Consider the following 27493-nt stretch of genomic DNA (forward strand, 5'->3'; position numbering starts at 1 on the left):
CAGAGTGAGGGGGCTGCCAGTGACCAGCGCCCTGAGCAGTTGGGGGTTCAGTGCCTTGCTCAACAGCACCTCGGCAGTGCCCAGGAGATTAACTGGCACCTTTCCAGCCACCAGTACACGCTCCATACATGGTCCACACAGGGACTCAAACCAGCAACCCTCCGGTTCCCAGCCCAGTCACCTATGGACTGAGCTCCTGCCCAAAGACAGGACAGAGCTCACCGCACCGTGACAGAATACCCTGTTTAAAAGCCTTGTTCTGCTTATGATCATCTTCAGGATGTGTTATTTACATGAGCCCAGAGAAATCAGGTCGTTCATATTCCCCGTTGACATGATAAATACCTTTAACCTGGTTATTGATTACTGTGTGTGTGTGTGTGTGTGTGTTTGTGCGCTGTGTTACACAAACAAATCAGCCACAGCAAAAACACTTCACTGCACAACTCACTGCTGATTTCTCTCTGCTCTGATCATCGACTAGCTACAACTGTTCATCACACACACACACACACACACACACACTACGTAATGAGCCCTTCCTGAAAGGAGCTACGGTAAAACGTCTGGAGTGATGTAAAACTGTTTCTACATCATTTCAGAAAGTGAAGCGCTTTCGCTGACGCCATTGTTTGTATTTCTGTTACGTTACGTCACTTAGCTGAAGCCGCACCTGCAAACATGTACATATACATAATTATACATACATATACAAATATATAAATATATATATACATTTACATTCATATACACCTGCATATATATACTTACATATACAGTGGACATCTACAGACCATCTAATCTAACCATTCACGCCCATGTGCAGCACAGGGAGCAATTCAGGGTTCGGTGTCTTGCCCAAGGACACTTCGACATGTGGACTGGGGGAGCTGGGGATCGATCCACCGATCTCTCCAATGGAGGACGACCCACTCTTTCACTGAGTCACAGCCGCATTGTTGCGCGGTTTATTATTCTTGTCTATTATAGCTTTTGTTCAGTATTGACTTTTCCCACTGAACTTCCACCTACTGTTGAAATCAATATTTGAAAAACTCAGTGTGAATCGTCAGGATTGACAGCGGTAAGTGGTCAGGTGGGTGCATTGGCGGGACTCTTGGCTCCTCTTTAGCACAGTGGGAGGAAGTGGAGTCCATCTGTACGTACAGTCTGTGATACTGAGCCGTTTGTTCACCACAGACTTAGAAAGAGTCACGGAGTTGAGCCGCCGCACCAAAATAAAGTGAATGGGATGACGTCTTTCTGCACAGGAGGCGCCGGGATTAAACGTGTCCACATTTAATCTCCCCTTAGACGCTGGCGAGTTACATAAATCTACTTACATCACAGATTACTGTCCGTAGTGTGGGGGAAATCCGATCATAATACGATATCTGAGACACAGACAAAGGTCTTAGGCAGAGATTCAGAGGGAGAAGTGTCCGCGATGTAAAACCTGCACGTTCACCATCCTCACAGTGTTCATCCTTCAACACCAGGGAGTGAGAGGAGGAGTGGGAGGGAGGTGTCTCATTAGGATCATAGCGTCACGGGTGGATTACTGAACAGCCCACCAGGTGTGACTGGTTACATTTGTTGTTTAGAGGGAAATCAGGAGATTAAAAACAGACAAATTGTGAGAACAAGTGACCTGAATCCACTGTTTCGACCCACATCTGATGCTTCTGACAGTGAACAGCACAAGTCACATTGGATCTTCATCCATTCATCATCTTCAACCTCTTGTCCCTGTCGGGGTCGTGGGGGGCTGGAGCCGATCCCAGCTGACATCGGGCGTGAGGCGGGGTCCACCCTGGACAGGACGCCAGTCTATCACAGGACACATAGAGACGAACAGAGACAGACAACCATTCACACCTACGGGTGATTTAGAGTCATCAATGAACCGAACACCTGCACGTCTTTGGACTGTGGGAGGAAACCGGAGAACCCGGAGAAAACCCACGCAGACACGGGGACAACATGCAAACTCCACACAGAAGGGCCCCAGTCGGGATTCGAACCTGGAACCTTGAATACAATCAGGATCAGAATCAGGCCACTTTTAAATCATCTCATCTCATCTTCAGCCTCTTATCCGGGGTCGGGTCGCGGGAGGCAGCAGCTCCAGCAGGGGACCCCAAACTTCCCTTTCCCCCCATTAAATGTGCTACTGAATCAGACACGTATCGTATTTTCTTTGAATGCGACCGCGATCTGAACAGCCAGGTTGTATTTAACGTGACATTGGCGTCATTCTGACCCGCGCTGCACTGTTTTGTAAATGAATGACAAATAAAGTTGCCACAGGCGAGAACCAGGAACAAGAAACAAACATGGAGGACAGCAGTGAAGCAGGCGGCCCGTAGAGGGAGAGTGTAGCATTATTTAGCATTAAGCCGTAAAGTCTCTTCCGTAAACACCTTCGTGGCGTGACGTCATCAACTGCTCATGCGGGTTACGTCAGGAGCATGCGGTGTTCACGCAGCACCCCTTAGACGGGCCACATTTAAAGACGTAACGTGAACAGACAAACAAAAAGATCAGATTTGAGCAATAAATCGTGGTTGTGCGTTAAGAGCTGCAGTGTGAGCGCAGCCAAAGTGACTACAAACATCTGTTTTCACATGTCGGTCCAGGGGTCATCCGTCCATGGCTGTTTGGAGTTATAATATTCGCCGTTTCTGGATATTAGAATATTTTTAATTGCCTTTTTATATCATGTGTTAGGCTGAATAAACAGTGTAGCTATTAATAATGCAATTGTGATCAAAAACCTCAGCTTCCAATGTGAGTCTTTCACATTTTTATTCATTTATTGTGTAAAAAAGTTCCCTACAAACACCTGCCTCTGCTTAGAGACGCAGCAAGAGTCGGCTGCTCAGTAAGAGGATTCTCAGCCTTTGAAGTAACTTTTCTTATCCTGAATATTGTTTTTCCGTAGATCGTAAAATACCCCAAAGACTCATCCTGTGCTTCTTTTTCCTCCCCTGCAGAAAAAAGGCAAGATGCACTACCAAATCGCTGTGATCATAAACTTCCTGGGTCACTGCATCTCCATGGTGGCTCTGCTCGTCGCCTTCTTCCTCTTCTTGTGTTTGAGGTAAGTGTCGGTCCCAGCAGTCCGCTGATAATCCCGAAGACGTCCTCGATGTGACAGGAACGTCAGTATTCTCAAGATCCCTCGTTCAAAGCGCCTCTCGTTCTTATTCACAAACCATTTGGTCATGGGATGAAACCTCCCCTATCTCAATCCCGCAGATGTAAGGGGGGGGTTTAGAGGGAAAACTGGGGCACATCTCCCCGCAAACGGAAGATAATAGACCCGTCTCAGGAAGAAAAAGCACAACACTCTCGTGAAGGGAGGCCTGCTGGGACAGCTAGTGGAGGTGCAATGGGTTTCTCTGACAAACCGAAACAAACCGAGCGTTAACAACAGAAAGGTCTTAGCACCCTCAGCAGCCGGGGCCGGTATCGATCCGCGTGACACCCCCGGGGGGTGAGAAAAGCATGAAGTGCCACGGAGAGGCACAGCGAAGAGGAGCTCTACAGGACAGCGTTTATGCACAATCCATGTTTGTGCGGCCTGCACAGGGAGGGAGGGAGAGGGAGGAAGGGAGGGAGGGAGGACAAGTGCAGGCCGGCTAAAAATGGCACAAGGGTAGAGAAGGAGTTTGGCATTTATTACTCGACCCTTTTTCACTTTTTTAATGAGATAAAGAACCATTTAAGGGAAGGTCTCCGCTGCCAGTGTGATGGAGGGAAAGGTTGACACTCATGCTCGGTGTTGTGGAACTGGGAAGAGAGGGTGGAAAGGATTACAGCAGAAAACAGAGAGAGAGAGGGAGAGGGAGAGAGAGAGAGAGAGAGGGAGAGAGAGAGAGAGAGAGAGAGAGATTTTCGAGGGCTGAAAAAACACTGAAATCGCAGTTTGAGCATTTTTTTTTTAGCGTGACAGTGAAACAGAATATAAATGGCTCCAATTTCCAAGGTTTTCTCTTAATGATATCTTCAACATGGACACACAGGAGTCTCCTGGATCATTAAACAATATCCCAGGCTTATGTCATGGTCATTAGGTGTCTGATAGATCCGGCTTTTTCTGCCACTTTGGTTCAATTAATTAATATGGAAATGAAGTGGTTTTATCTCAAGTGCTGCCGTGCATCAGGATACGGTTTACAGCCAAGCAGGTTTTCACATACAAGGGATCTACTTTGGTGTTTAGTTGCACACGAGTAAACACAGTAAAGGAGAAAAGCAAGAGCTGCTGAATCCAGTAAAAATATATCCGTGTTGTACAGTTCTGTGCAAAAGTTTGAAAGCAGAGACACTGACATGAGCACAGGAGGCGTCTGGGATTGAACCGCCAACCCTGTATCGAGTGCGTAATCCACTGTTTTCATCCCAAACTGATCCAGAATCTGAACGGGATTAAATTGAATCTGCTGAATGTTTCATTAGATCTCACTGGGCATTAGTATTTTAAGCTCTCCGTCTGGACGTTCCTTATTGAGATGCACCGTGGTTGGAGGTGTTTAGTGCACGTATATGAACACGTCTTTAACATGGACTCTCCGGTGTTAGTGACCAGAGAGACTTAAAGTGTCGCTGTGTTACTGTGGTTTGGTTTCATTTACCGTCCACAATGTGGAAATTTGTCTTTGGTCTCGTAAAAGCAACAAGCAGGACGGCGACAACAACGGCAACACGTACACGCAAACATCCTCAGGGCAAAGTGGGAGTGTTCCCACAGTGTTCAGGGCTCCAATGGCATTCAGGATGAAGGTGAAGGTGAGCGATTTGCCCCAGGTACCTTGTGTCGTCTACCAGAGGGAAGAAGTTCAAACTCCCTGTTGAGTGGACGAGAGGGAGCGTTGCTTCCTGGTTAAAAGCAGCCGAGGATCAGTCTTCTGTGAACCTCTTGCAGGAGTTTAATGTGGACAACAACAAATGAACTGAAAGGTTCCATCTTGTATTTAAGTATGAAGTTGTCGCTCATGTGGTGAAGTTCGCAGCGGCGGTTAATGTTGGGTCTAAAATCCCTCCGCTGCTATGGGACTGCTTCGCGGCGGCCAACTGTTCTCCTCTCCGCGGGTCAGTCTGCCAGCTGGCTGATCGCTGTCTAATCTGAGGTCTGATAAACAGTGAATTCATCAATGCAGTCGATCCTGGCTTCATCTAAAGCGGGTTGGGAAAACGATAGACGCCTCCAGGAAGTGGAGTGAAGCCAAATGGTGGAAACACTTCCTCGGTGTCGGCGCCCAACAAGACTTTTTCCCATTGACTTACGTGGAGAAAGAGACACCTGCACTTACGTGGATAGATGTTTTTCCTGTGCGCCTGTTGGGACGTAGAAAAAAGAAGGAGGGGCCATGCGCGGACATTTAAAACAATGGCGGTGAAAGGTTCACGTTGGTGTGATGCGGAGGTGGAGTGTTTACTGCAGATTTGGTCGATGAAAAGATTCAAAAACAGTCGACAAGACGCACAAAAACTCTGAGGTCTACGGAAAGATCTGGAAACAAAGCCACGCATCGCCATGACGTCATCAATGCGTGTGACGTGTTACGGCGTGATGACGTATAGGCAGCAAGAAGCATTCTCCGAGGCCCAGGTAGTGTGAGTACAAACGGGCCTGGAGGGGGGGACAAGGACCCTAAAGCACGGGGCACGGGACGGAGGCACAGTGGGAGGGCGCCCTAAGTGTCTTCTCCCCTCTTCCCTCCCCCCATGAAGGTTTTCCCTCCGACCGCTCTGTTTCCATGGAGGACGTGACGTCATATTTACACAAAACTTCTCTCTTCCAGCCGTCGACCTCTGATGAGACCCAGGAATGTTCATTCTGCAGATACTCGGTCGTATCTGAGCTGTGATTGTAAACCTCATAAACAGTGATTATAAAGAGCTTTAACAGCAGACTGAACCGACGTTTGGATCAGTGCTGCCGCGTGTGACGGCTCACTGCTGTGCGTCGATGCGCTAAGCTCAAGAAAAACAAGCCAACCAAACTGTCAGCCTCTGCGAGCCAGATATTTTCTCACAGCTTCTTTAATTCCGATGACTCAACCAGAGGAGTTTGCGTAGGACGTCCATCCAGGCCTCGGAGTGCTCCAACTGTCAGTCAGCTCACACTTCATATGCATGAAGAAGAAACGATACTCTCTGTTCACCCTGAGAGCTGGAACGGTCTCCCTGTAACTCCACCTGCTTCAGGGTGAGACTTCAAGAGGAAATGAATCAAATTGTTCTGGGTTTGTTATTTAGCAAGCGTTTAGTGAGAGCAAGCTGTTCACCTTCACCCGCACGTCTCCTTCGTCCGCGTTGTTCGACCGGGACGATGAAGGCATTAATGAATCAGACCGCAGAGAAAGAGAGCTGAGGAAGGCAAAGCTCTGGATCTATGGGTCAGTCCTGGTTCCTACCCTCACCTGTGGTCATGAAAGCTGGGTCAGGACCCAAAGAACCAGGTCCAGGTCCAAGCGTCTGAAATGTGTTTCCTCAGGAGGGGGGCTGGAGTCTCCCTTAGAGAGAGGGGGAGAAGTTCAGCATCCGTGAGGAACTCGGAGTAGAGCCGCTGCTCCTTTGTGTTGAAAGGAGCCAGTTGAGGTGGTTCAGGATCATCTGGTAAGGATGAACCCTGGGCGCCTCCCTAGGGAGGTGTTCCAGGCACGTCCAGCTGGGAGGAGGCCTCGGGGAAGACCCAGGACCAGGTGGAGAGATTAGATCTCCACACTGGCCTGGGAACGCCTCAGGATCCCCCAGTTAGAGCTGGTTAATGTGGCCCGGGAAAGGGAAGTTTGGGGTCCCCTGCTGGAGCTGCTGCCCCCGAGACCCGACCCCGGATAAGAGGCTGAAGATGAGATGAGATGAGACGGCGTCTTTTTGGAAATGTAAACATGTTTTTTTGCCGGTGGATGTTCAAACGCACCCCTCTGACCCGTGACGTCGCTGCAGCAGCTTCAAACACACTCAAGCTAACGAACGTTTGTGCTGTAAACGGGACGGGGAGCGAACAATGACTCATCAAAAATGCCTCAAAGCATGATTTATGAAAGGCAATACGGAAGACTGAAGCTGCCAAAATCATACATAAATAAATCACCACATTATTAATTAATATGCCGTATTTTAATATATTATTATGTGTGTTTTACTCCTCATTTCTGGCAGAGGTGCACAAATATTTGCATAGTTATGGAAGACTGAAGGCGCCAAATCATAAATAAATAAATCAGCCAATTATTAATAAATATGCTGTTAAATGTAGCAAAAATAAATATACTATTAATTAAATTATAAAGTGTGACATTAATTAATATTCCTGTTTTAATTTGCTTCTTTATTTACTCATTTACTAATGTTTTTATTTATTTTTACGCTTATTTTATTTATTTATCCTCTGTAGTTTATGTAAATTTCACACTGCACATATATTTTGTAACATAATATATATTTTATAATACGTATATTGTACTCTAATTACTGGCAGAGTTGCACAAATATTTGCATAATTAACTTGTGTTATCTTTATGTATATTTAATATAGGGCATGTCACATCTCTTTAATCTATTATTTTATGTTTTATTCATTTAATTTGAATGGTTTCCCCTCGGGGAACAAAAACATCTCATCTCATCTTAAAATAAATACAACATACATAATAATATATGTATAAAATTAAAATGGAAGAGAATTCCATTATGCAGCATATAATATATAATATATAAAATAATGTTATAGATAGATGGATAACTTAATTATCCCTGAGGAAGCAGCTGTACAATACAATCACAAATACAAAATATAAACTACAATAATAAATAAAGAAATACGTTAAAAACACAATAAAAACTGAATTAAATGTAAAATCAAAATATACGTGTGTTGCTGCTTAAACTGCGACTCCTGTAAGACTCAACGCGGCGACACAAGAACATGTTAAATGCATTTCTCTGTGTCTTTGATAAATGCTCTTCTGCAGGAGTGTTTTACTCTTAATTATTGCCCATAATGCCGAGCTGCAGCCACCGGCAGGACGCCAGAGGAAGCGAGGTCAATATAATGAATACGACCGTTCACTTCTGGCACTCGCTGCCTTTGTGATACTAATCACAGCTGCGGTATATATATAAATAAATATATATATATATATGTATATATATATATATATATATATATATATATATATGTATATATATATATATATATATATATATATGTATATATATATATATAATGCCTATTCATTACATTACACACACAATTACAATACATTTAAACATTTACATGAATGGAAAGAAGCAGATAAGAAGAATACAACTCTTATATTTGTCTGCAACACAATCCTCAAAGCAATTTCAGTCAAAAACAACTGGACTTGGTTCTTTGTCTAGGAAGACGTTTCACCTCTCATCCAAGAGGCTTCATCAAGTCATGTACACATCTGACCAGGACCAGGACCAGGACCAGGCTGGGACTGGACCAGGCTGGGACTGGACCAGGACCAGGCTGGGACTGGACCAGGACCAAGCTGGGACTGGTCCAACTAACTGGTGTGAGATCCAGGTATTTAACCTCTCACAAGGCCGATGATGTCACTGAAACCCTTTGTGCTCCAAGTGCCAAAGAGCGTCGTTAGAGTGACAGTCGTTGGTGGGAAGTTGATTTGGACTTTTTTAGTGCTCTATTGAGTCTGAACAACAGTCGTTGGAGTCACAGGAGCCTTGTGAGAGGTTAAATACCTGGATCTCACACCAGTTAGTTGGTCCAGTCCCAGCCTGGTCCTGGTCCTGGTCCAGTCCCTGGTCCTGGTCCTGGTCCTGGTCCAGTCCCAGTCTGGTCAGGTGCGTACATGAACTGATGAAGCCTCTTGGTTGAGAGGTGAAACGTCTTCCTGACAAAGAACCAAGTCCAGTTGCTTTTGACTGAAATTGCTTTGAGGATAACAACGACCTGGACACATGAGAACATTCACAGACCAACAGAACACAAACACGTGATGAGCTTCCCTGATTTCCCCGACCCTCGCACAGTTAGCACCAAATTAAACACTAAACCTATAGAACGGTGTTAACCGTGGTATAATGGAGAGGAAGGAGCTGCCTGTTTGTGGGGCAGCGAGCTTTATAACATAGAGCTTTATGTTGTTGACCCTTAAGGCTGCTCTTCTTCTTCTTCTTCTTTCAAAGCTGCGGCGGCGTTTCTGCGCGTATCATTGTGTTAATGAGGCCGTTGTGTTGAGCTTCATGGTTAACACTAATAAAAAAAACACACGCCCAAACGCACAATGTCACCGGAAATACCCCTGCTCCTGCACATCTGCTCACTCAGCACAAAGCCAGTGCAAGTGACACCTATTAAGAATTAATGCGCGCTCAAAAATAAATCACGGGATCGGCAGTTGGCGGCGGAGGAAGCAGCAGCCTTCTCCTGGCTGTTAATGCCGTCAGCTGGTGACAGCACACCACGCCGTCACCACTGCTGTGCCGGTTGGCTCCGTCCGTGCGTTTCTATTCTCGGCCGCTCACTCTGAGATTTCTTAATTGTGTCCTAAGGTCAATTTATTTAAAGCATTAGAAACATCAGGCGTTCGGGGCACGGCACAAACGAGAGGGATGAAACGTTACTGCAGGTTGTATCAGGGGTGAGGGGCTCCGCGGAGTAAAGCTGCATTATTCATGTGCTTCATCTTCCTTTCCTGTTTTTACAAGATCACTTTAACAGTTTAACAATGACTTTCTGTCCCGTTGTGTTTCCATGGTAGCAGCCAATAGCGTTGGGCGTTGCTGGTTGCCAGGGTTGTCTGTTGTTGGGTGCAGCTACTGTAAGCTGGCACTGGGTGAAATGGAGTTAGCCAATCGTGCAGCTGCTTGGGAGCCTCAGTGAAGGGGGCGTTCTTTGTCCCAGCAGCTGAGTGAGCGGAGACGGGCAACAACCAGAGTCACTATAGGCCGAGCATTCACTCCATGGACTGAGAGAAAGGAGAGGAACGCCATTCAAACACACGCCCACATGGCTACGCTGCTCCTTGATGCTAACATCACTTTCATCTGCACTTAGCTGGAACGGCTAATGCTAACGCTAACTGTCAGTCAAACTCCTCTAATCCTTGTTTTGATGCTGTGGTTTTCTGGAGGGGACGGGTTCAAACAGGCTCAAACAGACTCTGGTCTCCTGGAGCTACTGGGCCGGGTCTGACCAACCTGGCAACCCCACTGCTGGACTTATTTTTTGTTGTTGTGACAATGATCTTGAGACACTAGATGGAGCTGTTCTGCTCATTCTCCAGATTCAACCTTTAATGTCTTTGCTAAACCCATTTGTGCTCATCATATTTAACTTTCTCTACATTTCATTATATTTTAGGGGGAAAAAACATGTGAAAGAGTAAATATGATTTAAAAAACAGCTGCTGAGATACAGCTATTTTGTCTGCGAGGATGTAATTAGATTAGCTTAGCATAAAACCTGAATCTGTCCAAAGGTCATAAATTAAACAACCACTCCAAAGCTCATTAAGTCACGTTAATGTTCTATATCTTGTTCTGTACACAGACAGAAATGTAAAGGGGACAAATGTGGTTTTATGTGCCGGGCTAGCTGTTTCCCTCTGCTTCCAGTCTTTATGCTAAGCTAAGCTAAGCTAAGCTAATCCGTCTCGAGCTCCTGCTGAATTCTCTGCTCAGACAAAAGAGTCGTATCAGTTTTCTCATTAAACTCTCTGTAATAAAGTGATTAGTTGCATTTCCCAAAATATGAAAGTATTCGTCTAAGTCCAGACGCTTTGAGGTTCATTTCATTTCCAGTGTTTATTTTAATTAGTTTAGTTTAATGACTTTGCTTTAAATAGACTAGAAAATCTTATATTTGCTTTTACATCGTCTCAGTGTGAATGTTCTCTTCACGGCGCTGCAGGAGAAGTGTTTGTAATATATGTATGGAGCTTATTCTCTCTCTGTTGTTCTCACAGGAGCATCCGCTGCCTGAGAAACATCATCCACTGGAACCTCATCACCGCCTTCATCCTGAGGAACGCCACCTGGTTTATCGTCCAAATGACCATGAGTCCGGAGGTGCACGAGAGTAACGTGGTGCGTATCACTCGATGAAGACAAGACACACTTTTGTCTCTTCACTCTTAACACAATACGTATAATTGTGCTTTAATTGTGCAGGTTTGGTGCCGTCTCGTCACGGCCTCCTTCAACTATTTCCACTCCACAAACTTCTTTTGGATGTTCGGCGAGGGCTGCTACCTCCACACCGCCATCGTCCTCACCTACTCCACCGACAAGCTGCGCAAATGGATGTTCATCTGCATCGGCTGGTGTACGTACACTCACTGCTGCACAGCTCACATCGCTTCAGCTGCTGAAAATACCTTAAAGCTATGGTCTACATTTTGAAAATCAGTTGAGCCTCTGAGACAGATTTAAACACCCCCCCCACACACACACACACAGACACACACACACACACACACCTAACCAAACCCTCCGCTCACTGTTCCAGGATTCCTCCCCTCGAGCTCATATCGCCCTCCATCACCTCCTAATGACACTCCGCCTTTGGCACGTCTCTATGGCGGCGTTTATCAGACCGGGGATGTTCACAGTCATAAGCCAGTATTGACTCAGACTAATGGAGGATATTTATGTAACATCTACCTCAATAAAACAGCATGTTTTCAGTCCCAGATCCGGGCGTAGCCTTCTCCACCGCTCAAAGGAATCCTCGAGGTTGACTCCTCTTTGGTTCCTACGTAGGTCACATTTCTGCCTTTTCCTCCCTCCATTTGCGTTGTCTTCCAACCTTCGTTCTAAAACCTTCGTCGTCGGGGCGAGCAGAGGCCTCTAGCTAGTATCGGTCTTTTCCTTCTCCTTGGTAACAGAAGCTCCGTTAGCTGAGCTGCTAAGCTAATCGCTAGCTGCTCAGAGTTTACGGAGTGGGAGGGGGACGAGGCGGAAGGGCGAGGATCAGGGGAGACGAGAAGTCAATGGGAGCCTTTCGGACCGGATGGCTTCCATTGGTCAGTTTCCCCTGCGGCTGATGGACTGAATGGATTTTTAGTTCTTTTTGCTGCTCATATTGTGTAAATCGGACTACAGGAGCATAATCCCCGTATAAATGATGTTAATGACGTTTTAGGAAATCACTCTTTATGCTAAGCTAAGCTAACGGCCTCCTAGCTCTAGCTGACCTCTCAGTGCGCAGACGTGAGAACGGTTTCTGTCTTTATCATAAAACTCTCTGCAAGAAAGGGAGTTATCCCTAAAATGTGTTTAACTCCAGTCAGTTTGGTTACTTCACGTCAACACAACGAACTGAAGGTCAGACACAAATTTACCCAACAATGGGGACATTTGACTTGATGGGGATACCAGGATCGAGTGTGGCAGCTGGGAAAGGCATTGGTGTGGAGTCCACTAACACCCCGTTTCACACTGTCAAACTAAACTATGTGCTTCTCAGATTAGGTGTATTGTGCCATCTGGATTACATTTCCCCCGGGGCGGCGTGAAGCCTCCGTGTGAAGGAGGGGGAGGAATGGCAGCAGATTTCAGGATGGGCGTGAAAACAAAATAAATAAGATCAAATTCTATATTTGCTGGGTTTTGCTTTGACTCAGACTTCAGGAGCGGACAGATTATTAAAGCAGAGCACGGACAGGAGACGAGAACCACAAGACATATTTCAGGTAATCCGAGGCTTGAGAGAGTAGATTTTCCCGCGGTTTAATATTACGCTGAAGACAGTACATTGCTAACGAAGTGGAAAGTTTCCAGAGACGTGAGACCTGCGTGTGTGTGTGTGACGGGGCGGCCGGCGAGGTCTTCGCGGTCAGATAACGGCTGCTTTACTCTCCTCGCATAAGTCAGTAAATCAGTCGATCACTGTGCATTATCATCACCCAGAGTCCAGCTTTTCATTCATTCACAAAGGGACGTTCACACGGTGACATGTCTCGGCTTGCATCCGCGGATCGCGGCGCGCGGGGAACAATAGGTTTTGACAGAGCTTGGCAGGCGATGGTGAAAAGAATAGACGAGGATTTCATACTGCGGCGTGAAATCCCCCGAGAGATATTATGTGATCTGAACAGCAGAGAGAGATGAAAGAAGAATCTGTGGTTTCTCTCTTTCTCTTTTGGCAGGTATACCATTCCCTATCATTGTGGCCTGGGCGATCGGGAAGCTGTACTACGACAACGAGAAGTAAGGCCTTTGTTGTGACTCCTCTCAGACACTCACAGAAACTGCCCCTGATGACAAGAGGACAAGGGCAAAGTCAAACTGCATTTCATTAAGGAGATGAATGTCTATTAATAACCCGCGGTAATAACATTTGCATTGTACATTATACTTAATTAAACATTACCCCCGTGGCCACGTTCACCGCGGTGCCGATTGCTTGGTGCTTGATTGATACAAAGTGGCCCCTTTCTGCACCTCCTCGACAGGTGGAAATGGATTCAGTATTTTATAAATGTGCACTGAAAAACATCTCATTTAAGTCCTTAAAGCGTGCACATTACTGAAGCATAAGGACGGCTTTCTTCCCTATTCTCCTTATTCCCAATAAATCGCATTAAAAACCTAAAATTAACAACGAAAGTAGCTGCTACCACGTATTGTGTGTGTGTCTCAAAGCCTGATATATCTGCTTTCTTCTCCTTTGTGGTTTAAAAACACAAAATATTCTGAAAAAGACAATATTCCTGCTGAATGACTAATTCAAAATCAATATTCCACTAATATTTATTGACGCAGCCGCGCAAAGAGGATTTTCTGTCGGTGTCAGACACGAACGCTGTTGCTGCAGTTGCACAAATCCAAAAGCTTGTTCATATTAAAGCGTTTACGATGTTTTAAGTAGGCGCAGTGTTTCTCCCTCCGACCACAAACGTGCTTTTCTTTAGGACGTTCACCAGCAACACAGGCTTTTCTTTAGGACGTGCACCAGAAACGTGTGCTTTTCTTTAGGACGTGCATCTGTACTTTACTTTACATCAAACTGTCGTCCGGTCGGTTCGTGTTCAACGCACGGAGCTGACCGTAAACAGGCGAGAGGCCATAAACTCAAGACGCACCTTCAGGGTTTTTAAAGTTAATGCTTTTTTGGTTTTATTTACTTGCCACTGCTACTATTTGTCAGCAGTTATAAAAAGAAAACAAAGACTAAAGTTAACTGTCAACAGAGAGGAGAAAGGCGTGATACGGCTCTTCATCCAGCATCAGCTCTGCAAAAATGATTAACCTGCAGGATTTACGAGTTCAAAAGAACACTTATAAAAAATCTAATATCAGCAAATCCCACATGTACATTAGGAATAATATCCACATGGAATATGCTGTTTTATGACCCATACAGTATCAAAGTATCAGTGTTATTATAATAGTGGAATATTAGTGTACATGTGAATATAGTCAGTGAGCCACACTGTTGCACTGGATCACATGTTCCTTCATCCCCATGAACACACAGACACACACACACTGACACACACACACTGTAGTTTATTGGGACTCAGTCCCATATCCAGCTGCAACTGACTGAAAAATGTCAGAAAATGTTGATCAGTGTTTCCTAAAAAGCCCAAGACGACGTCCTCAAATGTCTTGTTTTGTCCAAAACTCAGAGATTTTCAGTTAATCGTCACAGAAGAGGAAAGAAACCAGAAAGAAATCACATTTAAGAAGCTGAAACCAGAGGATTTTGAATTATTTCTGACTCAAAAAAGACTCAAAAAGTTTCATTGATTTTCAAAATAGTCAGCGACTAATTTAGTAGTTTAATCGTTTAATGGACCGTTTAATTGTTGCAGCACTTATTGCACACACCGTCCTGCTCACACAAATACTCACTGTAGTGTGGTAATATCCGCCACTGAAAATAGCCCCCAACAAATGCTCTGTTTCGTCTTGTTTGTCTGATAAAAAACTACAATAATCAGCTTTTAACAGAATATTTACGACCTGATTTGAAAGATGGATGTCTTCAGTAGACAGACGTCACAGTGAGAGACGACTTCTTATCTTCTCATGGAAGTTGTTGACAATATGAAAAATGCAGAACAACCCGAGCTTCATCCTCTGATTTACTTCCAAGTGAATAAATCACCCAGTGCAGTGAGATACTTCACAATGTTATTTTTTATTATATTAAAACAAGTGTTATCTGTTCTTTCTCGTGCAGCGTCCTGCCTTACTTTTCTTGTTTCTGGGAAATGACTAAGGGCGCCCTCCCACTGTGCGTCTGTCCCCCCCTCCAGGCCCGTTTGTGCTCACACTACCTGGGCCTCGGAGAATGCTTCTTGCTGCCTATACGTCATCACGCCGTAACACGTCACACGCATTGATGACGTCATGGCGATGCGTGGCTTTGTTTCCAGATCTTTCCGTAGACCTCGGAGTTTTTGTGCGTCTTGTCGACTGTTTTTGAATCTTTTCATCGACCAAATCTGCAGTAAACACTCCACCTCCGCATCACACCAACGTGAACCTTTCACCGCCATTGTTTGAAATGTCCGCGCATGGTCCCTCCTTCTTTTTTCTACATCCCAACAGGCGCACAGGAAATGACCTCAGAACCGCCGTAGACCTCGTGCTCGTACACGTGCGCACGCTCGTGCTCGTACACGTGCAATCGTGCTTTACTAAAGCCCAACTCTCCCAAACGGGCCGTGGACGGCAAGCGTGCCGCTCCTAGACGCGGTACGGTTGCACTCACACTGGTCAAAGGAACCAGACTTTACCCGTAAAACCTGTTTGGGCACGGTACGGATGGACAGTGTGAGTGCGCCCTAAAACAAGATCATTCTGTATTAGAAGTATTCTCATAACACAGATGTTTCCCTGTGTTTTAAGAAAAACAATTATGATCAATAATTATCCTGCACGCTCTACAGTTTGATTGATATTTGTGGTAAATTACGGACTAATTGACATAATTCCTGCTGAATTCCTAATGACGAAGGATCTAAATCAACGTTCCTGTTGGACGTAAACGCGTCTGACTGCTTCTGGTTTGATTTCAGGTGCTGGTTTGGGAAGCGAGCTGGCGTTTACACAGACTACATCTACCAAGGGCCCATGATTCTCGTCTTAGTGGTAAGACTCCTTTTTCTTTTATTTCCATCCTGCAGTAGCAGCCTTTTACATAACTCGCTGACACAATTAGTCTTTATTATGTCTTTTAAAAATGCCTGACAGGCGTGAAATATTGGAAGCGGCACACATTCTTCACGTTGGAGATGATGAATGTGAGGTTCTAACACTTTACCTGTCGAGCGTAACATTTAAATCTCCGCAGCTTGGCACCTTAACGGGAAATATGGGAATCCTGCTGGAAAACAAGAACGAAATCCAAGGATCTGTTCAGTCTTGTTTGTGCATCTTATTGGGTTATTATCTTCACTCCCTCGGGGACGTTTTCCATGCTCTTATTTAATTACTTCACCGGGTTTGTGGTGTCAATAACGTTCACATCCAGCTCCACATCCAGCAGCTGAACTTTAAATCACAGAAACAAGGCATCTTAAAGGGAGAGTTTGAATCTAAACCGCGGTCACATGATGCACTTCTCCACAGTCAGTATACGACGGTCAGTTACGCTATATTTAGACTATCCTCACAGCTTTAACGTGCTGACTGACGGCTCTTTCCGACGGGGTGCTGGAGCCGTTATCTCCGCTCTCTTCAAAGCCACCAGACTCCTTTGACAGAAACAGTCATTTTACCTCACAGAACGCAGGCGGCGCTGGTCCGTCGCCACCTTGATCATCGGGTTTTGAAGAGAGCATAAATCATCTTCAGTTCTTCGTCGAGGTAAAGCTGTGGAAATGTTCTATACTTAGCATACGTGTGAAGGGGTTTTGATTTTCAGGTGGGTCTGCAGCTGCTTCCACACGTGCACTGCAAACCTGAAACACTGCTCCTCAAACTGTGGATGAATCTACTAAGAAAATACTTTTAACATCCTTGAAATGTAATTTAAAATAAGTTTAGCACTCCGGGTTCTCCGGTTTCCTCCGACAGTCCAAAGACGTGCAGGTGTTGGGTTCATTGATGACTCTAAATCACCCGTAGGTGTGAATGGTTGTCTGTCTCTGTTCGTCTCTATGTGTCCTGTGATAGACTGGCGTCCTGTCCAGGGTGGACCCCGCCTCACGCCCGATGTCAGCTGGGATCAGCTCCAGCCTGCCCGCAACCCCGACAGGGACAAGCGGTTGAAGATGAATGAATGAATGAATTTCCTGTCATACTTTTGTTTCTGGAAAGTTTCCAGCAATTTACCAAAAACGTAGCGTCCCTTTGCGACCCGAGCTGTGAGGGGTTACGTACAGAATCGCTTTAAGAAGTTAACTGGAAGGAAGGAAATCAATGACGCCTCTTTTATGTTTGATTAAAACACGTCAGTCGTGTAATTGGAGCCGAATTAAGATCTAAACTGTGATGGAAGAGAGTCAGCAGAGGTGAAATGATGGGTTTGAAAGCACTGACGTGTCTGTTCTGATGTGTCTCCTTCCTACAGTGTGGCTGTGGCTGAATAGTGTCGGCCTACGCTGCTGTATTTTAACATTGGTCTCAGTGGTGGGACTTGATATTTACGTCACGTACAAAGTTTGAGGACCACTGATCTATACATAACCCGGTGGGTCTGTATGCGAGAACGTACCCTGCTTAATCTCCGAGTGAGCCCACGTGTGAAAACAGCCGCTCATTCATGATAACGTTTATATCAGGAGTCGGCCAACAGTGGAGGAAATCAAACCTCTTCTCTCACTGTGAAGAAGAAGGTGATTTACACAAAGACAGCAACGAAAACGTCTAACTGGAGACGAGATTTGGGAACTTCTGTCGGAAACAGACGTGTGTCAGGTCCACATCTCTGGACCGACGCCAAAGAGTCTCAGGTTGTTTGTCCAAATTAGGAAGTGTATCTGCGTCATGTCCTCCCTTCTGTGCGCTCTAACCTGTCGTCTAATCCAAACATTCATTCATTCATTCATTCATCTTCAGCCTCTTGTCCCTGTCGGGGTCGTGGGGTGCTGAAGCCGATCCCAGCTGACATCGGGCGTGAGGCGGGGTCCACCCTGGACAGGACGCCAGTCTATCACAGGACACAGAGACGAACAGAGACAGACAACCATTCACACCTACGGGTGATTTAGAGTCATCAATGAACCGAACACCTGCACGTCTTTGGACTGTGGGAGGAAACCGGAGAACCCGGAGAAAACCCACGCAGACACAAGGACAACATGCAAACTCCACACAGAAGGGCCCCAGCCAGGATGCGAACCAGGAACCCTCTCGCTGTGAGGCAACAGTGCCAACCACCACTATACCACCGGGTCACCCCTGACCCAAACGTATTCCCAGTAATTGGGATGACGTATTTTGCGAGTAAACAGTCGAGTATACAAATCTGTTCCGCTGCTGCCCTCGTCCACAGCAGGACATTTCTCAGCTTCTGTGTCAGTCCTCGTCTGGACATCGACCACCTGCAGGACCTCTCCTTCAGCGTTCAGAGCGGAGTTGAGTTGTTGTGACTCTTCCTCGCTCTGCGGACAGACTCGCGGCCCTCCGGCAGGGTTCATGTTAAACGATCCTGCAGATTTTACAGAGTTACAGCCCGACTCCTCGGACAAGATTTAGTCATCTGTCGTTTGGACTGCAGTAACTCCCCTGCTGTCCGCATCCTCCGTCCAGAGGTGGAAAACCCATTTACTCAAGCTCTGTACTTAATTACTTCCAGGTAGTTGTACTTCCACTCTTCTACACATCATAATAAAATATTACTTTACTGCATTTATTTTATAGCTTTAGTTGATTTTACCAGCTGCGACCAGAGGGCAAAAAGCAGCAAGTGCAGAGTAATGCATGTATATAAATAAACATATATCCCATTCATTCTCCTCTTCAGCCGCTTATCCGGGGTCAGGTCTCGGGGGCAGCAGCTTTAGCAGGGTACCCCAAACTTCCCTTTCCCGGGCCACATTAACCAGCTCTAACTGGGGGATCCTGAGGCGTTCCCAGGCCAGTGTGGAGATCTAATCTCTCCACCTGGTCCTGGGTCTTCCCCGAGGCCTCCTCCCAGCTGGACGTGCCTGGAACACCTCCCTAGGGAGGCGCCCAGGGTTCATCCAGACCAGATGATCCTGAACCACCTCAACTGGCTCCTTTCAACACAAAGGAGCAGCGGCTCTACTCCGAGTTCCTCACGGATGCTGAACTTCTCCCCCTCTCTCTAAGGGAGACTCCAGACCCCCTCCTGACGAAACACATTTCAGACCCTAGGACCCGCGACCTCTGTCTTTGGGTCCTGACCCAGCTTTCATGACCACAGGTGAGGGTAGGAACAAAGATTGACCGGTAAATAAACGTACAGTGGTGATATAAATGATAAACAGTAGATATGAGTATGCTCAGATATATGCGGGTGTGGCTCAGTGGTAGAGTGGGTCGTCCTCCATTCAAGAGATCAGCTGTTCGATCCCCAGCCACCCCGGTCCACATGTCGGAGTGTCCACGGGCAAGACACTGAACCCTGAATTGCTCCCCGTGCTGCTCATGGGTGTGTGAATGTGGTGTGAATGATTAGATTAGATGGTCTGTAGATGTCCACTGCCATCAGTGTGAATGTGACAAATAGTGTAAAAGCGCCTTCAGTAGTCAGAAGACCAGAGTACAAGTCCATTCGCCATTTACCATATTTTTGTTACAAACCCTGCAGGGGTCTAAAGGGAAGCAACACACCACCGATGAAGCCAGGCGATCACTGCCATTTATTGTTTACCGGAGAAAGAAAAGGAGTAAAAGCGAGTTACAAGCTCTGTGCTCAACAGCGGGACACAAACTAACCAGCAGAGAGGAACCGAGGGGAGGGCTGCAAATCATGACACAAACAAAACAACACACGCTTCTCCCCGAATCACAGCAGCTGACGACAGCTGACAGAACCCAAAATTAAGACTGTCTGAGTGTAATTATCTCATCTGGGAGACAACACGAACACGAGGCGGTCTAGTTTTCTGCATGTGTCGCCGAAAAACAACAACAGAGTCACACTAGTGCCTCAAACCACAAGTTAACCTCTGTATCAGGTGTCGGGGCATCTCGAAAGTGCGGTTCAGACCAATGATGACAGAACTCTTTTAGAGTTTGCAGCGGCGTGAACTGACCCGTGTCCTCTGGAATCCGGCTCATGTTGTCGCCTGCGACTCAGCCTGTTACATCACCAGCAGCTGGTTTTAGAGCGAAACACACGTCACCTGTTTCAACAGCCGATTAAGTCTGAGCGAAGTCCGCTGGTCAAGTCACTGACAAACTCTCAGCTGGGTGAAAATGGACTATTTGGACGGAGGCTCAACGAGTGTGTGTGAGAGAGAGAGAGAGAGTCGAGCAAGCACTGTAATCTGACACAAAGCGGTGAATCAGGGAAATAAGAACCTTATTTTCTCTAGAAATGCAGCTGTCGTGAGTATTTCCGCTACAAAAAACAAAAAAAAGCCTGAAAAATAAGGTTAGAACGGACGTACACGGCATTGTTGCTATGGAGATGACACTCCGCCTCCTCCCGTCTCTCCGGTGTGAACGGGCAGGTTTCAGAAGTTTACGGACCTGCACTCTGCAAGTTTCAACCCGTCTGAACTGAGCGTAACAGTCATTCCCCGGCTGCAGTGACGATGCAGAGACTCAAAGAGTTCAGAAGAAGAGGCCGACCAATCAGAGCAGATGGGGCTTTTTCAGGAGGAGCTCTTAAAGGGCCACTCCCACTGATTGTGCCTGTTTGAACTCACACTACCTGGGCCTCGGCGAATGCTTCTTGCTGCCTATACGTCATCACGCCGTAACACGTCACACGTATGCCCGGATGCGTCTGTGCAGAGCAGAGAACAGCAGGGGCTAGACTGAGCCCTACAGACGATGCTACGATCTCTCTGCTTCGACAGATCGTCAGCACGTTCTGATATCGTCACATCGCTAACGACTAACTGTGGTTTTTGCTGCTTTCTTCAGTAAAAGTTCAGCGTACTTGTTCCACTGTCCTCAGCCCTGATCCACGTGCACTCGCTCTCTCCTCGCTTTGGTGATTGGAGCATTTCTCTGCTCAGTTTGGACTATTTTCTCCCTGCTGGGTCTCCAGTGGTGGACTGACCTTCCCAGAAACCACACGCTCCCTTATCTCCACTCTTTGGTGGAAAAAGTCATCGCTCCGAGAGGCACTTTAGGTTTCTCTCTCTCTCTCTCTCCCTCTCTCCTTCTCTCTCTCCCCCTAAAGCACACATCTGCCTCCTTCAATATCTCTCTGCTACTTTCACCCAAAATGTCTTACATCCAACGGCTCCTCTCAGGCTTTTATCTCAGTGACGAGCACTCGATCGTGCAGCAGCAGCAGCATCGTCAGGTCACCAGAATACGTGTGGGATCTCCTGTCGGGGGGGCTGAACTTTCAATGCCTTTCAACCCCCCGGTGGCTGTTAATGTCAGCAATAAAGAGGTGCAGGGCTGTAATATATAAATGCAGGATGTTATTAAACATGATAACACGAGCACTAATGCGCCGGGCGAGTGAGAACACACGGATGGTTCTTGAAAGGATGCCATGCGTCTGCGGAGGGCCAAGGTCAGGTCGGCTCGGAAAGTCTTCCTTCAGCTATTTTCGCTCTTGTGTTACATCATTCGCACCTATTGCACACACACCGTGGACGTTGTCGTTCATCACATTGTGGGAGAAATAATCTCACTTAACCAGGAAAGAGACTTTAGCTTTCTTACTGTCAAGGAAAACACTGATCTCAAAACGCAGACAGATGGTTTTACGCCACATTTAGCTATTAGCTATTCTCCATCTGCAGTCCCCGAGCGCTGAGACATTCATTTACATTTAATAACCATTATATAGTCTGTCAGAAAAACACTTAAGCAGACAGAGTGTACATCAACGACACCAGCACGCGTGAATCAGTGCAGGATTAAATTACTATAATATAACATCAATATTAAAGCCTGAATCACAGTCAAAACGAATGACGTGTCTGGTTGAGAAGAATGAGAGTCTGCAGGTTTGAAGCTCAGCTGGAAGCATTTGATGGTGTTTGATCAGCCTCGTGAGCCCGTCCTGATCTCTGAGCTCCGTATTTTACTCTCAGATCAGTCTGGCAACGTGCGGTGGAGAAGTTTGACCAGTCTGAACCAATCAGTGTTGGTTTCTTTGGTGCATTGAAGTGAAACAGAAGAGACTGTTGAGTGTGAACAACATGGAGGCTTCCACGGATGAGATGAGCAGCTATGGAGCAAGCAGCTCACTAACTCTTTGTTCTCTGGATCCTTCTGTTGAATATGGACCGGGCTCCTGAAATTGGGCCTTTGATCCGTAAATTCACATTAAACACAAAGGGAAAAGTCCAGCACTGTTCTCCAGTAGTTAGTTATACGTTGTGGTTAATCGTAATACTGAGACTTGGCCACTGTCTGTGTTTACGTGGATGTCACTGAAGACGTAAACATGAGCGGCCTCAGGTTAAAAACCTGCCTGTAACACATCTTAACACCGCGTTATTCAATGATTTTATTCCTCATTATCATATTGGATTTTTCCCCGCAGATCAACTTCATTTTCCTCTTCAACATCGTGAGGATCCTGATGACCAAACTGCGAGCATCCACCACGTCCGAGACGATCCAGTACAGGTACGTTTCGATGTGACCTGCCCGTTCAGATGCTTCTAGTTTCAGCAGCATTTGGTGGTTCAGGATCATCTGGTAAGGATGAACCCTGGGCGCCTCCCTAGGGAGGTGTTCCAGGCACGTCCAGCTGGGAGGAGGCCTCGGGGAAGACCCAGGACCAGGTGGAGAGATTAGATCTCCACACTGGCCTGGGAACGCCTCAGGATCCCCCAGTTAGAGCTGGTTAATGTGGCCCGGGAAAGGGACGTTTGGGGTCCCCTGCTGGAGCTGCTGCCCCCGAGACCCGACCCCGGATAAGAGGCTGAAGATGAGATGAGATGAGATTGACGGGTTTTTAATGATAATGAAGAAAAGAGAAGTCTGAAAATGTGTCTTTTTAAAAAAAAAAAGAAATTTGGCAGTTTTCAAGCCTTTTATTATAAAGGACAGACAGGAAATGGGGTGAGAGAGAGAGGGGGGGAGACCTGCAGTAAAGGGGGAACAGTGGTTAGTGCAGCTGAAGGTGCTCGAGGCAACAGCCGCAGGTGGGAGTCGAACCTGCGGCATCTTCAGCTGCTCTAACCACTTTGTTTTAAATGTAAAATGTGCAGGAACCCAGTTATGGAAATTCAGTTGCAGTCGGTTTTTCACGCTGAATGTTTTACCGCCTTTATTTCCTGTCAGTTCTGTTGTCGTGTGTGTGACTCACTGACGCCGGGTCGGTGTCCTGATGACCCTCTCTGTCGCCGTTCCACCTGCAGGAAAGCCGTGAAGGCCACGCTGGTCCTCCTGCCTCTCCTGGGGATCACCTACATGCTGTTCTTCGTCAACCCGGGGGAGGACGAGATCTCGCAGATCGTCTTCATCTATTTCAACTCGTTCCTGGAGTCCTTCCAGGTACAAACGAGCCCGCGGACAAAGGCTCTCGGGCAGGACAGTAACATTTATTCGGGCTTGTTGTCTGTAAACAAAGTCGCAGTAATTGTAATGAGTGGACAGCTTAATTACAGCGTTCCGCTCCGGAGATGATTGAATGAATGTGTGATAACCCACAGTGTTTCCTGACGCTTTGTCCCCCCCCCCCCCCCCCCCCCCCTCCTCTGCACACAGGGCTTCTTTGTGTCCGTGTTTTACTGCTTCCTAAACAGCGAGGTAAGCACTTTCACATCCAAGGATCGATCACACAGCCCCCCCCCCCCCTCTGCTTCAGACTCTTATTTATGTTTCCCGTCCGTCTTCAGGCTGCTCCCACTCTCCCTTTTGGTGACTGTTGCCGTGGGTTGTTAGGGGGAACGGAGCGATGCGGCGGCCTGAAGCGGTTGTATTTAGGGCACAATTAGGACTTGTCGTGTTTAAGCGACATCACTTTCTACTCTTTATGACACTGTCGGCCTTAATTTGGTCCCACGGATGAAATCGGAGGAGGAAACCGTCTCAAAATAGAGCAGAAATAAGAATATGCATGCCTGCAGAAGTAGGGCGACACGCTGGTGTGGTGGTTAGCACTGTCGCCTCACAGCAGTGCAGAGGGTTCCAGGTTTGAATCCCTGCTGGGGCCCTTCTGTCCCTGTGTCTGCGTGGGTTTTCTCCACGTGCCTCTTTAAGTCCCACCGGAGACGTGTTCTGTTGGTGCAACCTATGGATGTGTCTCACAGACGACATCTCCACTCATATCACACAGGTGCTTATAATAACAGCCTCACAGCGAGAGGGTTCCTGGTTCAAATCCCAGCCTTTCTGTGTGGAGTTTGCATGTTCTCCCCGTGTCTGCGTGGGTTTTCTCCGGGTTCTCCGGTTTCCTCCCACAGTCCAAAGACGTGCAGGTGTTCGGTTCATTGATAACTCTAAATTGGTCCTGGGCACTGCCGAGGTGCTGTTGAGCAAGGCACCGAACCCCCACCTGCTCGGGGCGCTGAGCCATCGGCGAATGCTGCAGAACTTTATTTTCTTAGCTTGAGTTGTAGAAGAAAAATAAACAAAACACCTGAAATAGACTTTTATTCTGGGTTAAATCTTGAGCCGCATCGATCTGACTCCAACGTCTGAGGAAGTTTGTGTATTTATTTAAATTTTTAACATTTCCCTGACGCCTCTTTAGTAAATGACCCCCTCTGCTGCTGTAACACGGCACGTTTCCTCGCCGCGGGACCAAAAAAGCATCATTTCATCCTAAAGTAAAAACCGAGACAGAGCCTGTGAAGGATTTACCTCCTAAAGTCGGCTTTTACTTAATAAATGAACTACCGCGGCGCTCTCTTCTAAGGTTTGGATCGATAACGCCCCGCCTGACGTCGCCGCGCGTCCCCCGAAGTGAAGAAGAAGAAGACGTAAAGATAATCACAGCGTCACTTGACCTTTTCATCGCCACAATGAGGATTATGTCAGATGTTTAATTAAGGCGGCCCGGTGGCTCGCCGGCTGAATCATAATCTGGTGTTTGAGTCTCATCACAGATAATTATGACTCCGCAGGCTGCACAGATGGAATATCAGCCCGCTGTGGCCTTCGCCCGCCGTCCCACGCCGCGTGATGAATGAACATCTCATCGTGGGTCCGTGTTGCAGGGCCTTTAATCGCATGCATGGCTTACAGAGGTTATTGATTTAGTGTTTTGTTTCAGGGAGCAAAGAAGAAACGAGACAAAGGATGAACAGAGGATGCTCGCGCTCACATCCGAGGGAAAGGGGAAACGCGTAGCGCTGAAGTGTGCGTGCGGTGGGTTAACGCGTCTGCGCGGAGGGCAGCGGCCACACAGCTGATGAGCGGAGACGTGAAACGCGTTAAAGTGATTGTTTTTGTGTTCTGCGGATCAAGCGTTTCAGGTCAAAGCTCCTCCTGTTAGAGACGGAGCTGTGATTACTGGAGAGAGGGGGGGGGGAGAGGGAGAGGGAGAGAGGGGGAGAGAAGGGGGGAGAGAGAGGGAGGGAGTGAGAGAGAGAGAGGGGGGGGGTAGAGGGGGGGAGAGGCAGGGATGGAGAGAAGAGAGAGGGGGGGAGAGGGAGGGAGGGAGAGAGGGGGGGGGAGAAGGAGAGAGAGAGGGGAGGGAGAGAGAGAGAGAGGCAGGAATGGAGAGAAGAGAGGGAGGGAGAGAGAGAGGCAGGGATGGAGAGAAGAGAGGGAGAGAGAGAGGGGGGGAGAGAGAGAGGGAGGGGGAGAAGGAGAGAGAGAGAGGGGGGGGGTAGAGAGAGGGAGAGGGGGGGAGAGGCAGGGATGGAGAGAAGAGAGAGGGGGGGAGAGAGGGAGGGAGGGGGAGAAGGAGGGGGGGGAGAGGGAGAGAGGGGAGAGAGAGAGAGGCAGGAATGGAGAGAAGAAGAAGAGGGAGGGAGAGAGCAAGAGAGAGAGTTGCAGGAGGAAAGAGAGAGAGGGAGGAGAGGGAGAGAGAATGATTCACCGCCTGTTGTTGCTCCGTTATAGACTCAACATCACAGATATAATATATAATAAATAATATAATAATAAAATAAAACTGATGATATGGAAACAAACAAAAACAGATGAAAGTGAAGGAACGTTTAAAACATCAACAAGAGTCGTCACAAAATTAATGTGGAAGAAAAAAGACAAAAGATTTCAACTTTCACCAAAATATCACTTTATAAAAAACTCATAATGTCAAAATAATACGTTATTACCATATTATTATATTATGTTGTTATTATTTCAAGAACGTTTCTCATTGAGATATTAACTCATTTTGATTAAGTTTCTCATTCATTTCATAAAGTTTCTCATTATTTTCATAAAGTTTCTCATTATTTTCATAAAGTTTCTCATTATTTTCATAAAGTTTCTCATTGATTCAGATATTAACTCATTATTTTCATATATTAGGTAACTGCACTTTTGATATTTTAAGTCAAAATAATAAATAAATAATTATATTTTTAAATCAGACTTTGACAGATTAACAAATATCTCAGAATTATGATCAGTATTTTAGAATTAAACAGATTTTGCCATCAAAGTAAATCTTTAGTATCAGGATTTAATAATCTTAAATAATCTTAATATCTTATATTTTTAACTGTAATTGTGTTTTATTTCCTTCCTGTTTGACGGTTTTGACCCAGTTTCTCTTGAGTTTTTGATTTTTTTTTATTCATTTTGACTGAAAAATGAAACTCATCATCTCTTTCTTTATCTTTATAGCTGTTAATAAGCTTTTAATAACATTTTTGACTCATGTAAACAGTTTATTCATAACACCCTATCTTAGCATTATCTACAGATACATGTTTATCTACTTCCTCCTATAAACCAACTGTATTTCTGCGTCTTAGATTCTTATTTCTCTTTACTTTAAATCACCAACAGCAGCTTTGTGTTGTTGTTTCTGCGTCTTTGAAAACAAAACTCGCTCCGTATGATGTATTGACGCGAGCGTGCGTCTGCTCTCCGTGTGTCCACAGGTGCGCTCGGCCGTGAGGAAGCGCTTCCACCGCTGGCAGGAGCAGCACTCCATCCGCGCCCGGATGACCCAGGCCATGTCCATCCCCACGTCCCCTTCACGGGTCAGCTTTCACAGCATCAAGCAGTCCACGTCCCTATGAGGGAGGGGGGGTGAGGGGGGCGCGGCGTTGTCCTGGATACGCGCTTCGTCATCGCTTTGTGCCACACGGAGACGCTTGGTGCACCGGAGGAGGAGAGGCTGCATCAGTCTCCAAACCTCAGGAGGGACGTTATATACGGACGAGGAAGGACACTGCGGACTTTATGAGACGGGAGGTTAGTGGATCAGGATCAGGGGACGCAGCGTGACCACGTGTGACTTTGAATCCGGGTGTGAATGTACAGCACTCCGTATTCCTCCGTGTCT

At 46.6% G+C, this 27493-nt stretch overlaps 1 protein-coding gene across 1 annotated transcript in view; it reads left to right on the forward strand.

Moving 5' to 3' along the window:
• The window catches only part of LOC310960451 (corticotropin-releasing factor receptor 1-like), a gene marked incomplete at both ends in the record, with an annotated part of 79154 nt that extends 51927 nt beyond the window's left edge, over nucleotides 1-27227 (forward strand). The window contains 9 exons of the mRNA XM_083932159.1: nucleotides 2997-3103; nucleotides 10974-11094; nucleotides 11179-11332; nucleotides 13158-13218; nucleotides 16041-16113; nucleotides 22616-22701; nucleotides 23439-23574; nucleotides 23788-23829; nucleotides 27087-27227. Of these exons, the coding sequence (XP_083788285.1) occupies nucleotides 2997-3103; nucleotides 10974-11094; nucleotides 11179-11332; nucleotides 13158-13218; nucleotides 16041-16113; nucleotides 22616-22701; nucleotides 23439-23574; nucleotides 23788-23829; nucleotides 27087-27227 (921 nt within the window). The remainder of the gene's footprint in view (nucleotides 1-2996; nucleotides 3104-10973; nucleotides 11095-11178; nucleotides 11333-13157; nucleotides 13219-16040; nucleotides 16114-22615; nucleotides 22702-23438; nucleotides 23575-23787; nucleotides 23830-27086) is intronic.
• Nucleotides 27228-27493: the final 266 nt, after the last annotated feature.

The sequence above is a fragment of the Echiichthys vipera genome (assembly GCF_963691815.1).
Source record: "Echiichthys vipera genome assembly, chromosome: 18".
Taxonomy (NCBI): domain Eukaryota; kingdom Metazoa; phylum Chordata; class Actinopteri; order Perciformes; family Trachinidae; genus Echiichthys; species Echiichthys vipera.